The sequence below is a fragment of the Chanodichthys erythropterus genome, chromosome 13, assembly GCF_024489055.1.
Source record: "Chanodichthys erythropterus isolate Z2021 chromosome 13, ASM2448905v1, whole genome shotgun sequence".
Taxonomy (NCBI): domain Eukaryota; kingdom Metazoa; phylum Chordata; class Actinopteri; order Cypriniformes; family Xenocyprididae; genus Chanodichthys; species Chanodichthys erythropterus.
The window spans coordinates 33,315,297-33,332,462 of NC_090233.1; the positions used below are offsets into that span (position 1 = coordinate 33,315,297).

Genomic DNA, 17,166 nt, shown 5'->3' on the forward strand with positions numbered 1-17,166 from the left:
GTTGTAGTACTTCTTCCTCAAGGTTCTTTCAGCTGAGTAGTTTTCAATAATCTTCTTGTTTTCATCTTTGATTTGCTTCAACTAGATAGACAGACAAGAAATATAAGGCCATAAATGGCAAAACAAAAAACTCACTATTCCTCTATGACATTTTAGAGAGTCTAATATTAGTTTAGATTATACATTGAAAGATATATTTCTTGGCTGTGGTCACCTCAGCTTGAAGTGATAACAACTGCTGCCCCACACTTTTAGCAGTTTCAGAGTTTAAGAATCCATTGTTTTGGAAATCCTCCTCAAATTTCTAAAATGAGAGGGGAAATGTCTGTATGGAGTGAGAATGAGTAAATTTAGTAGTGTGTGTGTTTGAGAGAGACAGTTTGTGCCATACTCTGACTTTTTCATCCAGCTCTGCCTCCCATGCTTCATTCATGTCAGTCTCTAAAAATAACACAGAATGAATTTATGTAGACATCCATCCAAAAAGACATTAATCATTTACACAGTTACCAATTTACCATATTTACCAATGACATTGGGTTTAGCCCCTGCTCTGATGCACTCCAAAGCCACCTGTATGACCTGATGATGGAGTAAACTGGCCTGTGATTCATCAGCCAGCTGTGGCTCTGCCCTGATTTAATGTGTTATTCAGTTAGAAGATGCTTATGTTCTGAGTTTGATAGTTTTATTCTGACTTTAGAAACCATGCAATGATCCTACATTTTCTGCTGTGCATCCTCTAGTTCCTCTTGACTCTTCTGGCTGGACTCTTCCACTGTTTGGCCAAGACTTTCTTTAATCTCAGCCAGAAGTTTTAGGTTGTCTTCTGCCATTTGATCAAACTGCTGTTTAGCCTCTGTCAGCTCAGCATAAACATGATGAGCCTGGAATACACAATGCAGGAAAATCGTTTTGTTCAGTCATGATCAATTTGAAGGCACAAAGTAGCATTTTGTTAGCAGTTCATGTTCAGTTTTAGTGCACTATTTTTCATAGGACTATATTTTACTCATATACTGAAAACTATATAATAAAATAAAATGACCTGTTGTATAACAGCACTGAGGAGGCGAGAATATTCTGACTGTTTGACAGTATCTGTCACACGCTCTTGTTCTTCCATGAGCATTGAGATCTCTCTCTCCCTCTTCAGCAGATTATCCTTCAAAATCTCCAGACGTGCTTGTGCTCCATCTAGTGGAGCATCTGAGTTACTACTGTCCTGATGGCAAAGGTGTGTACAGCACAGTTAAAGTAAGTTACCTCACAAAAATCACACATACCAAGTTACCTCACAACACCACTTGAATGGTAAACACCACAACACGTCTTTCTTTGCAGGGAATCTTTTAGAATGAAGATGGTCTTCAAAGCTGGAAGTGACTTTTTTTATAGATTTTCTACCTTTCCTTCAGAGGTAGGTTCTTTCTTCTCCTGAAAGGCCGCAAGCATCTCCTGGACCTTCCCCATCTCTGCCCTGGCCAAATGCAGCTCCTGCAGTGCTGTTAAAGAAATGGAGACATATGCTAAGACGTCACATCTTAACATATGTCTTTTTATCCTTGTAAAAAGCATACAATATTAACCAATATTAACCTCTTACTTGATGCCTGGTGGTTGTGAAGGAGGTCCAATCGAGAGGAGAACAATTCCATCATCTTGTTCTGTAAAAGTTTTCATTGATGCCTTTAGTCTATTAAAATCTTCTATATAGTCTCTGATATAAGACAGTGTGTATATATATATATATATATATATATATATATATATATATATATATATATATATAGATATAGATATATAATGATATACAGTACTGAGTAAAAGTCTTAGGCCACCACCAGCTTTGTTGTTTTAGCAATGTTTTCAATGACCATCCATATTTATTTTTCAGCTTTTCAGTCTTTATTATGAAACAAACAGAAAATACAGGAAATATGTACACAAAATGTGTAAAAATGTGAACAAAATAGTTTCTTTAAGCAAAAATCAGTATTTATTGTGAACTCCTGGACTTCTTCCATTTTCTCAAAAATGAAACTCTGAGAAACTGCTCATCAGATTTTGAAAGTTTCCTTGGCCTTCCAGTCCTTTCCCATTTCATTTATGTTTAAGAGAGCCAGGTTCCTGCTATTGCTCAAGTGTAAGGATAGGTCACTAAATACTTGCCACTTTAGCCTAAAAAAGCTGTTTTGTTTTTCTTTGTTTTTTTTTTTAATACTGCATACAAATTTACTGTATTTTCTATGTATATTCTATTAAAGAGACTGAGAAATGATATTGTCATTATATCATTACTAAAACAACATCTAATGGTAGCCTAAGACTTTTGCACAGTACTAATATATATATATATGGTTTTATATATATATATATATATATATATATATATATATAACTATAATTTACCAAAATTTGATACCTTTTCTTTATCCCATGAAGCCAAGTCTTTTTGGTTCCTCTCCTGAAGCAGTTTGTGTTGCCCCTGAAGTATTTCATTTAGATTCTCCAGAGTCTGATCCCAGGAAAATGAAATATTCAGTGACATAAACTTTAAGACAATAAACCATATAATACAAATCCTATACTATATAGCATTACATCATGTGTTCAGGTTTAGGCCTGAATTGGGAATTACATGTGCTGTGATCAAGCCAATGAGAGTTTGGGAAGATTGAGGAAGTAAAACAAATTTGATGATGCTTGTGACTCACCTTGACCTTCTCTTCCCAGTATGCGTTTTTTCTGGCCACCTTTTGCTGATAAATATCTAGGATTCTCTTCAGGGTGTTAAGTTTGTTTTGGTAATACCTTTTTATTTTGAGAGCTGTTTTTTCCTACACACATACATATTAAGCATCAATACAATCAGCACATACTTTGTTTGAATGAATGAATGAATGAATGAATGAATGAATGAATGAATGAATGAATGAATGAATGAATGAATGAATGAATGAATGAATGAATGATCAGTAAACAAGCTCATCACCTGATTCTCTCGTGATGCAATGAGAAAGTTCTCCTCCAGTTCTTGAATCATCTCCTCATGTCTGCTCTTCAATGCGATCATATCATCTGTTATCTGTTGGTATGGTAACAGTCATATACTAAAATACATAGTGGCAATAAAAAAGATTCTACATGACCGACCCCAGAACTGTTAAAATGTAAATAGTTCACCATTAAAGCTCTCAAAAAAGCCACTTGGTCAATCTTTTTAACCCACAATATAAATTATTTTTTGTGTAAACGTGAATAATTGTGACCATTTTAATAAACTGAATTAGTACTGAATTATATCATCATCATTAATTGAAACTGACATATTTCTTGGTACTTGAGCCTATGACAAGGTTGGGAACCATTATTATAGGTGTCTGCATATAACATTTCTTAATGGAGTACAGTATATGATGGCATAATGCTTTTAGCAAAACTAAACAAAGATAACATGAGGTATGTACTGGAACCTTTTGAGAATCAATATAAATTATGGGGTATGAGTTGTTTAATAATGTGTAGTTATGAAAGGGCCTTGCTCTCAGAAGAACCTAAAACACATGACATCCGATGAGATGTCTCATCCCCACCCTATGCCCCTGGGAAACAGAGGGAGTGACAGACATGTGACTAATGCAAGAAGCAAACCAAAACTCTTGAAAAACATCTTGTTCCAATTTCTTAACCAAAATATTTTGGCTTAGGTTACATCTGATGGATAAAGAAAACAATACAGAGAACAAAACAGTCCGTATAGGAAAGCATAAGGGATGATAACTACATACTTGGGTTATGCATAGCTTGGCAGAGTCGTATGGGATAAACATCTTGACATCCATTGGAGTCTCATCTTCAGGATGTCTTACGCTTGCACTCATAGAAGACACATTGGGTGCTGTGATTTGAAAATGCAATGAAAATGAAAGAACTTCTATCAGTACTTAAGTATGCCCAATTTCCACTTGTAGAACCTACCTTTGCTACCTCGCTTTGGATCACGGTGCCGGTCTGTGCCGATCCAGCGCCTGAATGTGTTCCATTTGAGTCTACCTTTCCTCAGCCATGAGAACTCACATTTTGCTGCACCTTCAAATATTAACATGCAGTTACAGCGACACTTCACTCAATGGACTCAGTTGGGGAGTCTTGAGATTTTTTAAAACAGTCTGAAGAACACTTCCTCTAGATGTGGGATAGATCAGTGATAGTCTTTTGACTAGTATTGATGTATGCCAAACATTAGGGTGCAGTAAATGTAACAAGGTAAATTAGCTAAACAGGTCATCTAGGTACGCAGTAAAATCCCCAGACTTAAATCAACTCTGCTCAGAGTACATATGGTTCCTCTCTAAATAGTGTTAAAATAACACTGAAGCAGAGTTAAAGTTAATGAGAAAATTAAGCAATTAATAAGGCTGTGACTGAAATCACTTGTAGTTCTTGGCTGCGTCCGAAAACCTAGGTAGCTGTCTTGCTGCCTCGCTATCTTATAAGAGAATGACTTGTACGGCAGCGTTTGTGCATGAAGGTACCTCATGAAAATGATTTTGGACAGACTTCTGAGGCAGTGTAACAGTTTAATGATCTACAGCAATATAGCGCGAGCTTTGGTGAGAACTAAACAAATATTTAATTACTACAGTAGTAATTTCTCGATAGAAATGATATCAAAATTGAAAAATGTTGATCAAAATCGTACATTTATACACACACTGTGCAGCAAACGCAACCTTCGGACGCCATCTTTATTTTTCTAGCTCAACTGTCACAGAATGGAAAGCACAAGATTGTGGGATATCAAAGGCAGCTAAGGATACATCTATGCTTCCTTCAAAAATCGATCTGAGGAAGGTATCTCATGAGAGAGGAAGTGAAGCTAACATTGGATTCGGACGTGCCTTGATGCCTTCTTACCTTGAAATGTGTCCTTGGAAGGCAGCATTTTTCAGTTTTCGGACGCAGCCCTTGTGTTTCTCTTTTCTTCAGTGATTTTGCTTGTTACCAGCAGGTGTTCATCACTAATGCTCAAGCATCACTTAATTGTTTAATTATCTCATTAACTTTAACTCTGCTTCAGTGTTATTTTAACACTATTTAGAGAGGGGCCATATGTAATCTGAGCAGAGTTGATTTAACTCTGGAGATTTTGCTGTGTATTCATCTTATATAGTCAGATGCATCTGAATAAACAATACCATTCAAGTATACAAATGTATTAAATCTTTAATTTATACATTTTATCATGCAGTTTATACATTTTAAGAATTGATTTATTTCTTAAAGTTACAGTTTTACAAACACATTCATTTTAGTTTTATTTATTCCTTTATTTAAATTTACATTAGATTTAAGGTGTTTAATTAAATATGCAATTAAGTGAGAGCACAAAGTTATTACTGTAATGTACTTTATTACATCATTGTTTATCATAATATTTCCACAATAGCACTGAATAAACCTTTTAAATTACTTAAACATGTCTGTACAACACATTATGCATATTTATACATTGAGATTACTTTCAGATTACTTTCACTTATTTTTTATGCAAGTAGTTTCTTCTTCTATCATTTTCAGTGGCATAAACATCATGTTGAAACGTTTGTTCCAGACGTGCTTGCTTAAAAGACAAAAAAAGAAAAGAAAAAAAAAACTATGTAAATAAATTAAACTGTTTTAAAGAAGATGGCTGAATGTCATTTTTAATGTTTTAAAATTAGGTTTAAAATCTAAATGAGTCAGATCAAGTTATTTTAGTCAGGTAGTATTGAGATTATTATGTTAGGATTAATTAGGTGTTAGTTTAAATGTTATGCAAATATTAGATTCTTTAGATTCTGGGAGGTTACAGGGACACTCAACTTACCTCTATTTTTATCCTGGTCTAGGAGCGTATTATGAATGTTACACGGTCTACGCCACTGAACCTCTTCTCTCAGATCAGGCACACTGCCTGGCAGTTCCTCTGATGACATGGGATGTGAAAGTACCACTCGGGTGGAGACCACCGGATCATCCTGATATCGAGAACGGTCAGTGTTCTCCCAGGCACCTAGAGATAGTTAAAGAAAACACTTAGCCTGTCCTAAGACATGTTCTTCAATAATGTATATAATATTTTGACACTTAAAAAGGTGACAATTGGTATGTGAAAAGCCAGCAGTTTGTAGTATGGAAATGAATCCTCTCATGCAATAATATTCAGAACCAATTTTCTTCTAAAATCACTACCTTAAAAGGAACAACAGAACATTGATATAGACTACCGAGTAGGAAAACCCTTCATTGCACAGAATAAACACTCAAGTCTGATTACACAAGACTCAAATGATATATTAAGATGAAAGGAAGGAGTGGGCACTTGTGTGAATGTGATATTTACTTACGTTGTTTGGCTGCTGGGGCAACAGTGTGATTACGTAACTTCCTGCCCATGAAGTTCAAAGACATGGACACATTTTCTGCTCCAGAATTGGCATACATGATGCCAGAGCGCTTGTATCTGTTTTGTTTAGAAATGGTAAAGAACCCATCACAACAAAACATTAAAACACTGTTTGCTTGTTACTGTTTGAGGTCACTGTACCTGCCGGATTCCTTCACAAACATACAAACTAAGCAAAACATATATTTTAAAGAACTATCTATTTGAATATATTCAATAGAACAGTAAAAGCATCCTCCAGTGTATCTTTGATGTTGAAAATTGTAAACTTTCATAGCATTTTACTACACCACTGGTTAACCAGGATTAAGCAGTAAGGGTGTGAATGACCTTGTCATCTAATGAAAGTATAGGTTATAAACAAAAGCTACCTCTGGCTATAAGAGACAGATAGACTTGCATTTAAAAGCTTTTGTTGAATCTGAGAGATAAACATTAACATAATGAGTGAAACCATCACTATCCACTTTACAAATCAGATTAAAGAAATGAATGAATCATTAAATCAGAGAGATTACCTGAATTCAAAATGATGCTTGACTGCGGTTAAAGCTGTAGGAAGACCTGCCTGGCAAACATGATAGAGAAAAACTGGAAAGATGCTTGTTTTTGTGAGGAACCAAACTCTCAACACTTGTTAAATATTAACCTCAGTGGATGAGGTTTCAGGTGGGATTAGTTTGCTTGAATGGACGACACAAGCTGCATCAGGTTTCCAATGTGTGAGATAGAGATTGTAATTAGATCTACACTGGTCTATCTCTCTGGTACAGTGCTAATGGAAAACCTGCATTGTGGTCATCTGTCAGTTTTGTGAATTACTATCTTCCCTTAATAATGGGTTAAATATTTTTCATGAACTGAGAACCATATGATTGGACATCATTCTGTCATAATGCACTTCCATTGTCTGTTTGTGTGTGTGTAACAATACAGACTGTCTCTATGGACAGGTAACTATACAGGTAGTCAATTACTTGTTATTTATTGTAGCATTTTCCCATTATTTTTTGGTTTAACATTTTATACAGTGTGTATGCAGTCATCAATCACATTTAAAGGCAAAGAAAATATAATACAGTATTGTTTATCTTCCCTATGTCAAATATCACTGGGATTTAATATGCTTACTCAGTGGAGTGGGAAAAAATAGCTGTCAAGAGTTGTCAAGTGAGTTACACTTGTTGAAATCAACCCAGCTGATCTTGTTGAGTTGTGCAAGTGTCGAAAATTATATGGAGATCACATTTAGCAACTAATAAATCAACATTACCCAATTGTGCTAGCAAATGTTAGGCAGAAATGTTTGAACATAGTGGATGCATGTACAGTATACATGTCAAAAGAGTATAGAGCACTAGAGGTTTACACGGTCAAGTAAAAGGTGTGAGGAAATACTGAAAAAAATGAGAACATGTCACAGTCTGTCTGGGCAGTGGTCATAAATACGTGTGTCGACAGGTCTGCATTCACAAAACAGCAATTACTGGCTGTACCTTTCCAACAAACAACCTTTTGTACTGGAACATTAATAGATAGATAGGTAAGATAGCTCATTTTAATCGGTTGGTGTGTATTGAGGAATGCAGGAGAACTAGAACCTCAAAAGCATTGCTCGTCACTGTTTGTTCCCCAATGCCCTTTTCTCACAAATTCAGTTAATTAACCAGTTGTTCAAGGTGATCATAATGTGTTATCATAGCCACTGAACCATGGGTAAAAAACAACATTTGCACAACACAGTAAATAAATGTAAAAACCTTCACATAAATTGCTTGCAAGAATTGCGCAAACTGCCTCCATCTTGCATGTTTGATGGAGTGTAGCCAGAGTATTCACATTGCATACTTTTCGCAACAGCATTTCCAGTTGTTCTCCTCCTGAGAACAAGTACATTCCTTAGCAAAGAGTGTTTAATATGGATGCCCAAACCTGCAGAAATGATAAATAATAGGAAAATAAATAAAGGAATGGGCAAAATTTTTTTCATTTATGTTTTAATTGCTGTTTCTGTTGCTCTAGGATAAAGCTGTCCATGACTGCTGGTCATTTATCAGTTGTTGTTTTTTGGTTTTGTGTTTTTGAACCAAGGTGCTGTAACAGGAGATTTAAAAGCTGACTCTAGAACAGCGACAGCATTTTTTATGGCGTAGGCGTTCATGTCTGCGCACAGAAAGTGTTCATTCTGGTTTTACACGATGTTGCACTATTTTTAAATAACCTGACCTAGTGCGATAAAATGTGAAATGAAAAGTACTAATTAAAAGTATGGAAGCACTAAAAACATGTTCATCCAAGTACTGTCTGTAGGCTATGTAAAATGATTTGTTCTCTGAAATGACTTTGGTGAAAATAAATTAACCAGACATGCCTTGAATTTGCTGGTCTCTCTCCCCCAACAACAACAATGCACCTAATGTCAGGTTCAAGTGTTGCATGAAGTAAGAAGACAATGGCTGGCTATTCTTTACGACTCATTCTGGCTTCCATGACAATGGAAAACAGTATACAGTATACAGGAATATGCCTGCTGAGTTTCTTAAAAAATGAGTAATATGAAGTGAATTGGCCTATATGATCATAACCTGTCTAAGTTGCACAAAGGGACTTCTGGTCCCACGTGACCTCTGTACCATCTGGCCTGCATATTTCCCGGTCCAAAGACGTGAACAGAGTAGAACTTTAGGGATTGTCATCTCGAAATTACGGTAATTACGAACGCAGCACATGATGCGACTCAATCCATGTGAAATAAAACAGCTTTTTAACCGCTACTGATATGACATGTCAGTGTATTTAATTTAAAACTGATTTTAATTTACCTACTATTCTTTATGTGCATTTTTTTAAAATCAGGAAATAAATTAATCAATGTATCTTTAATAAAAAAAAAATAAATAAAAAAAAAACCTATGCTTCCCACATATTTTCTTTTTGCGCCATAGAACCGGCTGTTTAATACGGGAAGGAGGCGAGGAGGAAAGTAGACTTGCCGAGGCAACGCCCATCTGTAGCGCAAGACTTCAGCTGATGTTGCTAGGTGTGGTTCTGTGAGTATAAATACAGCTCAAACTCTTCTCCTACTCTCTTGCTGTGCATTCGGTCTCGGTAAGTGGGGAACTGGGATTTTCTTTATTTCTTACACGTCGTCTAACCCCGGAGAGTGCTTTCGGTTTTTTTTTTTTTAAAGATACAATTGTTGCATATTTATGACAGCGTTGTTTTTGTTTACTGAAAGATAAATTGCAAATGAGAAAAGTTAAAAAAAAAATGCTAATGAAAATTATGCAACAAAGTTATGCAATGTAGTTGCTTAAAGTAGTTCTATAAAAAAAACTTGGCACAATTTGAGCTCTAAAATTCCACATCCTGGTTTTGTGAACTGGTTTTGACATTCTCAGTCCTGTTCTATTGGTGAATCATGTGCTTCCTGTAAGATTAAAACTGCTAGAAAACGTATATTAAAACATGATTAGTTCCTTAAAACTATAATGTATTTTTAAAGGATTCTACTTTGTGATATATGCATTTTAACATATTTCAACATGTAGGTTTGGCTGTTCAGTTCCAAGTGTCAACATGTCATTCATCAGTGCTTTTCTCGAGCAGCTTGCCTATCAGGGCATGCAAGACAGCACAGTACAAGACATCACAGTAAGTTTGCTTTAACTTTCTGGAAAATTTGAGCAGTTCCAGACTGAATGAGTCAGCAATAGGAATGTAGTCCACTCCCCATTTTAGTCATGGCCATCCTGTTAAAGGGCAAGAGCTTCAATGTTTCTCCTTTCCTTCCTAAAATTTGCCTCTTACATTGATCTGCTATTAGTCAGTTTGTTATCATGTGTAGGCTATTATTAAGTGTCTCTCATGTCTTTAGGAGGGGCAGGGGACAGTGAAGCCCTTTGCTCAGTTTAATGCAGCTGCAGATGCAGGAGTCCTGGACAAAGCTATCAAGGCAAAAGGTTGGTATATGTTGAAATGTGAAGATTTATAAAACACCTGTATGCCAGTGGATTGTGCATCTGTTTGCTCTATTGACACAAATGTTTGTTCACAGGTGTGGATGAGCCCACAATCATCAATACACTGGTCCACAGGAGCAATGCCCAACGCCAGCAAATTAAGGCTGCTTACCAGCAAGCCACCGGCAAGGTATTACATTCACTAGACCGGAAATGAACGCATTCTTACTCTCTGGATCCTCCCTCACCTAAATGATCTCTTCTCCTCTCTGCAGCCTCTGGATGTAGCCCTGAAAGCGGCCCTTAAAGGTGAGCTGGAAGATGTGGTTCTGAGCCTGTTGATGACTCCTGCTCAGTATGATGCCTCTCTGCTCAAAAATGCCATGAAGGTAACATTATTTTGGGGCTATATACTGTAGATAAACTTCACATTTTTACCCTGAATTTGGTGAATATTTTAAATAGACAGCCCCTGGACTTGTAGATCTTCTCAATTTCACAACCCCACACACAAGATTTGACATGGGTTGTTGTATAACTCAAGTCTTTTTCTCTCCAGGGTTTGGGCACAGATGAAGATATACTTATTGAGATTCTGGCCTCTAGGACCAATAAAGAGATACGAGAAATTAAACAGGTTTTCAAACAAGGTAACATTAAAGCTAATTATTAGCCAGTTATCTTTTGAATATGTGTATGGCATGGGTGTCCAATCTTGCTCCTGTAGTGCCAACGTCCTGCTGAGTTTGGCCCCAACCTGCTCCAACACACCTGTCTGGAAGTTTCAAGTTATCCTGAAGATCTTGTTCAGCTGGTTTGTTCAGGTGTGTTAATTAGAATTAGAGCTAAACTCTGCAAGATGGTTGCCCTCCAGGAGCAGGATTGGACACCCCTGGTTTATGGCATCTGAGTTCAGTATACCTGTAAATTAATGTATGGCTTACATTTATAGATTATAAAAAGGAACTAGAGGCGGAGATCAAGTCTGAGACGAGTGGCGACTTCAGGAATGCCCTACTTGCTCTCTGCAAGGTTGGCTTTTCTTACATAGATGATCAGCCTTACATTTTCTAGTAGTGTTTCTCAACTCTGCCCTTCCCAGTACGTGCATGTCTTGGATGTCTGTCTTATCGAAACCATCTGATTCTGCACCTCAGTTCACTAGGAGAGTGATTCGTGACTTGAATTGGTTTGTTAATAAACGTTCTTTTTATATGAATCCACAGGCTACAAGAAGTGAAGACAAGATTGTGCAAGATGACCTGGCTGACAAAGATGCCAGGGTAATTAAGTGTGTATTGTGAACATGGGGTGGCTTGTTGTATGTGCGTGTTTCTTGACCTCTCGTTCTACCTGTAGGCCTTGTATGAGGCAGGAGAAAAAAGAAAAGGCACAGACTGTGCCGTGTTCATTGACATCCTCACTTCACGGAATGCTCCTCACCTGAGGAAAGGTATGACTGACCTCCTCCACCACCCTGTTTTCAAAAAAAGTAGAGCAGTTGTCTTCTAATCCACTTTGGTGATGATGATAATGTCATATTTTTTCTTTACATTTAGTTTTTCAGCAGTACTCCAAGTACAGTAAAGTGGATGTTGCAAAAGCCATTGATCTGGAGCTGAAGGGTGACATTGAGAACTGCTTGACTGCTGTTGGTGAGACTCTGAAACCTTCATGACTGTCTATAGCATTACATATTGCATTTTAAAATGGTGTAACTGCAAATTTTTCTTTGAATGGCCACAGAGACTCTTAGTGACACTGTGACTTGTCATCTTTTCAACAGTGAAATGTGCTGGAAACAAAGCTGCATTCTTTGCTGAGAAACTAAATCTAGCAATGAAGGCAAGTGTAACTTGACAAATAATTTATACCTTTTTTATATCACTACTTTTCTAAAGTGTTGGAATTAAAAAAAACTCCAGCAAGAACCATCAATGTGACTTTATGGGTTCACAGGGCTCTGGTTACAAAGGCAAGATCTTGACCAGAATATTGGTGAGCCGCTCTGAGATTGACTTGGCCAAAATCAAGCAAGAGTATCAGAATAAGTTTGGCAAGAGTCTCTACCAGGACATCCAGGTAAATAAATCTCCGTAGCAAATTTTAAATATCTTTATTTCGTATTGTCATTATTATACTCTTCAATACAAAAACACAAAATAGTGAGTGATATATTGTGGTCCTGTAAAGATTCAATTGTTAAAGATTGTGTTTTTTGTTTTTAGGATGACACCAAAGGAGACTATGAGATGATCCTGCTAGCCTTGTGTGGCAATTAATTGGCGCTAACAATTAATGTATACAAATGAGAACCCACTATCTATCAATATATGAATTCTACACTCTGTATAATCAGCCGTATTGGATTAAAAAATAATTTTGATAGATAAAAACTTGTCTTAAAGTGTGTGTGTGTGTGTAAATTATGCAATACTTCTGGTGTGGTTTGTGTCTGAATTTAAAGTCATGTTGACAAAAAAAAAAACTGCAGATGATGGCAGTTTTATGACTCAGTGGTCAAAGTTATTAAGGGGATCAAGAAAGCATGAAGAGTTATGCTGGTTGAAAACCGGGATGGAAACTCAAGTCGCAAATAAGAAAGAAGGACTTGAGTTGAACTATAAATTAGAGCCTAGTGAACAACACAAGTCTTTAAGCTCCTTCTGTTCCTTTAAAGGGTGCTCCAGAAGGTTCTGTCAGTGTGGCAATCTGAGGAAGCCCATTTGGTGCTTCAAGAAAATTTTCTATCTCTTTAGTCTGTGCAGTCTCTGTCATAAAAACAAAGTGAACCTACTATTCAAAGAGGGGAAAATGTGCCTAAAAGTTCTTAGGTTTTTAGTAAACAGTCCCCCATTTGCTGACTTATAATGAATACATTTGCTTGTATATAAAATACCATTTGATTCAAGTAAAATCTCACATATTTCTTTTAGATCTTTATATTTATCAAGGAAATAGTAGCTACATTATTTAAAAAATAAATGAAATTTCCTATCAAGATGTGTTCTAAACTTAACTGCTGTATAGAAAACTATTACCACAAAAGATTGAGGATGACAAAGACTAGACTCTGTGCGAGAAACATGTTTGGCTGGAACAGTGGGAGTGGTGGGAAATGGATAAATATTGACTAAGAGAGAGGGCGTGATGTCTTTAAAATCCATACTTAATGGACTTGTGAGAAACGGTACAGTACTTTATAATGTCATCGGTGTCAGTACACGCCAAATCTTGCTGTGATTCCTGCCCTATGCTGCAATACCGAGTGGCGCTGTTGATTTATTGGCTATGAGACGGGGGCTCTGTCGAGTGCTATATGTTGATTGGTTGAATGGGTGCGTTACGTCACGCGCTCGCGCGGAAGTAACAAGGATTGGAAAATAGAGGTTATGCAGCATCGAGCACAGCATCTGAAGGAGACATTTACGTGTAAATACAGTAAGGCATTTGCTTTACTTAAATTGTGTTATTTGTACGTTGATATATGTATAATCTCGGTTGTTCGTAGTCCTAATTGAAAGTCTCCTTCAAGTAACGTAACGTTAGAGCAAATGTGGACAGTAATGGACTCTTTGACTGTGAATTAATTGTTCTTATGCTCAAATATTTAATTTTAGTTCAAAGCAGTTTGCAGAATGTTTATAAAAAGATATCTACTGACACTTGCAAATGTTCTCGTTTATATCAAGTTATGATGTTATGTTAGTGTCGTGAATGAATGACTGAACCGCTCAGCACTCTTTGCAGTGCTAGTTTGTGTTTTTAAATAGAAGAATGCATTAAACCACTACGTTAACTTGACAATTCCATTGCAAACACTCTAGTTCTGTTCGTTACAGAGTACAGCCATGAGCTGAGGCTCCCCAAACCCGCCTTTCTCAATGATAAACGACAAGCTGGTGTTCCTGGGTCTCCTTTACTTCATCCAGGGGATTCCATATGGCCTGCAATCATCCCTGCTCCCAGTGTACCTGCGCGGTGCCGGTCACTCCCTCACCCGCATCAGCCTCACCAAAATCCTCTACTTCCCCTGGGTGCTCAAGGTACTCTGGGCCCCTCTGGTGGACCGGACGGGCACCAAGCGCTGCTGGTTGGTGGGCACGGTGGCTGGACTGGCCCTCACCTGTTTGGTGAGCGCTACTATTTCACCTGATGTTCAGTACATGAGTGTGGCGGGCTCCCTGCTCGCCATGAACATGCTGGCATCCGTGCAGGACATTGCAGCAGATGGGGCGGCTGTGCGGCTGCTCAGGGGGCAGGGAGAGCTGGGTCTGGGGAACACTGTACAGGTGGTGGGGTATAAAGCTGGGTCTGTGTTTGCTGGAGGGGGGCTCCTGGCTGTGATTGATGTTGCAGGCTGGGGATGGATGTTCGCACTGCTGGCCTGCGTGTACGGTGGTGTTGCTTTGTTCGTGTGGGGTGCCCCAGTGTTGGATGGAGAGTCAGCGCGGGGACAGGGAGAAGGACGAAGAGGGCCAAAGGATGTGATGCAGCCATGGAAGGTGTGGAGGAAGCTCTTGTCTGTGCCAGGAACGCCATGGACGATGTTCTACGTCCTCACTTACAAGCTAGGTAAGATATTTGTCATAATTCAACATCATTTACATTTGTTTACACTTACATTTGTTGAGTAAGTTGACACACTCCTGTTGTTTTGTAGTTGTCCACTGAATAAATTATTTTCAGACCGTTTAATATGTAAAGGTGAAGTGTGTCATTTCTACATCACCAGAAAAAAACTGCAGGTTTTCCAAACATTTATAACTTTCCTTTCCACCCCACTATTCTCACATTCTATAGATTTACTAATCATTTTCACGTTTAACATTTACAAATAATTTTATTGCAATGTATTATTATTTTAAAAATATATATTTGTGTGTGCGTGTACAATTCTTGTACACACACATATATACAGTATTTCACAGAAGTGAGTACACCCCTCACATTTTTGTAAATATTTTATTATATCTTTTCATGTGACAACACTGAAGAAATGTGACTAGTTAGTGTTACAAGGTCTCAGGTGTGAATGGGGAGCAGGTGTGTTAAATTTGGTGTTATCGCTCTCACTCTCTCATACTGGTCACTGGAAGTTCAACATGGCACCTCATGGCAAAGAACTCTCTGAGGATCTGAAAAAAACAGTTGTTGCTCTACATAAAGATGGATTGCCAAGACCCTGAAACTGAGCTGCAGCACGGTGGCCAAGACCATAAAGCGGTTTAACAGGACAGGTTCCACTCAGAACAGGCCTCGCCATGGTTGACCAAAGAAGTTGAGTGCACGTGCTCAGCGTCATATCCAGAGGTAGTGTTTGGGAAATAGACGTATGAGTGCTGCCAGCATTGCTGCAAGAGATTGAAGGGGTTGGGGGTCAGCCTGTCAGTGCTCAGACCATACATCGCACACTGCATCAAATTGGATGGCAGAAGAAAGCCTCTTCTTAAGATGATGCACAAGAAAGCCCGCAAACAGTTTGCTGAAGACAAGCAGACTAAGGACATGGATTACTGGAACCATGTCCTGTGGTCTGATGAGACCAAGATAAACTTATTTTGTTCAGATAGTGTCAAGCGTGTGTGGTGGCAAGAAGGTGAGGAGTACAAAGACAAGTGTGTCTTGCCTACAGTCAAGCATGGAGGTGGAAGTGTCATGTTCTGGGGCTGTATGAGTGCTGCCGGCACTGCGGAGCTACAGTTCATTGAGGGAACCATGAATGCCAACATGTACTGTGACATACTGAAGCAGAGCATGATCCCCTCCCTTTGGAGACTGGGCCGCAGGGCAGTATTCCAACATGAATACGACCCCAAACACACCTCCAAGATGGCCACTGCCTTGCTAAAGAAGCTGAGGGTAAAGGTGATGGACTGGCCAAGCAAACCCTATTTAGCATCTGTGGGGCATCCTCAAACGGAAGGTGGAGGAGCGCAAGGTCTCTAACATCCACCAGCTCCATGATGTTGTCATGGAGGAGTGGAAGAGGACTCCAGTGGCAACCTGTGAAGCTCTGGTGAACTCCATGACGAGAAGGTTAAGGCAGTGCTAGAAAATAATGGTGGCCACACAAAATATTGACACTTTGGGCCCAATTTGGACATTTTCACTTAGGGGTGTACTCACTTTTGTGGCCAGTGGTTTAGACATTAATGGCTGTGTGTTGAGTTATTTTGAGGGGACAGCAAATTTACACTGTTATACAAGCTGTACACTCACTACTTTACATTGTAGCAAAGTGTCATTTCTTCAGTGATGTCACATGAAAAGATATAATAAAATATTTACAAAAATGTGAGGGGTGTATTCACTTCTGTGACATACTGTGTGTGTATATATAATATTATATATATATATATATGTATAATATATACACACACACATTTTAATAGAATTTGTAAATGTTTAATATTATTTATGTGCTGTGATAACTATACAGCTATAAGTTAGAGATTTCTTAAGTTATTTAGTAGGAAAGTGACTACTTTGTGTCAGAATGGTGGGACGGAGTGAAAGTTATAGTTATAAATCAAAAACAACAACAACGCTTTACTGACCACAAACTTAAAACTGAGCAGAATATATACAAAAATATATATTTTTTAGTTCATGGACAGTCATGGTAATGTTGTTTTGCCACAAGATGGCAGCCTTGCCCTTTTCCATTCTTACTGTCACATTATTCTCTATGGCTTTGAAGCCGCTAAACAGCAGGAAACCATACACAGTTGAGCCATCCAGTTGTTCAGA

The 17,166-nt window shown here is 38.0% G+C and overlaps 2 protein-coding genes across 5 annotated transcripts in view; both read left to right on the top strand.

The window, feature by feature from the left end:
* Nucleotides 1-9,466: 9,466 nt before the first annotated feature.
* anxa1a (annexin A1a) lies at nt 9,467-12,794 on the top strand. Of its 2 annotated transcripts, none has more exons than XM_067406045.1 (13): nt 9,467-9,501; nt 10,003-10,105; nt 10,329-10,413; nt 10,509-10,603; nt 10,689-10,802; nt 10,973-11,063; nt 11,366-11,445; nt 11,640-11,696; nt 11,773-11,866; nt 11,973-12,068; nt 12,200-12,258; nt 12,373-12,495; nt 12,642-12,794. In XM_067406045.1, exons 1-13 carry the CDS (start codon nt 9,482-9,484, stop codon nt 12,693-12,695), a joined length of 1,071 nt encoding a protein of 356 aa, XP_067262146.1. In that variant the 5' UTR covers nt 9,467-9,481; the 3' UTR covers nt 12,696-12,794. The 2 variants fall into 2 exon arrangements, with proteins under 2 accessions (XP_067262146.1, XP_067262147.1); XM_067406046.1 differs by lacking the exon at nt 9,467-9,501 and adding an exon at nt 9,507-9,559.
* An 873-nt stretch (nt 12,795-13,667) lies between these two features.
* The window catches only part of mfsd3 (major facilitator superfamily domain containing 3), a 31,064-nt gene continuing 27,565 nt past the window's right edge, over nt 13,668-17,166 (top strand). Inside the window, exons 1-3 of one of the 3 annotated variants that reach the window (XM_067407664.1) lie at nt 13,668-13,854; nt 14,256-14,546; nt 14,773-14,988. In XM_067407664.1, coding sequence (XP_067263765.1) covers nt 13,806-13,854; nt 14,256-14,546; nt 14,773-14,988 — 556 coding nt within the window. In that variant the 5' untranslated portion in view covers nt 13,668-13,805. Of the gene's footprint in view, nt 13,855-14,255; nt 14,989-17,166 lie in introns of all 3 variants that reach the window. The other 2 variants (XM_067407663.1, XM_067407662.1) reach the window with 2 other exon arrangements.

Excerpts from the sequence above, each read along its gene's own strand:
- anxa1a (XM_067406045.1), top strand. The coding sequence starts at position 9,482 with ATGTTGCTAGGTGTGGTTCT. Across the intron at positions 10,414-10,508 it reads CAAAGCTATCAAGGCAAAAG|GTGTGGATGAGCCCACAATC; the intron begins GTTGGTATATGT and ends GTTTGTTCACAG. Across the intron at positions 10,604-10,688 it reads ACCAGCAAGCCACCGGCAAG|CCTCTGGATGTAGCCCTGAA; the intron begins GTATTACATTCA and ends TCCTCTCTGCAG.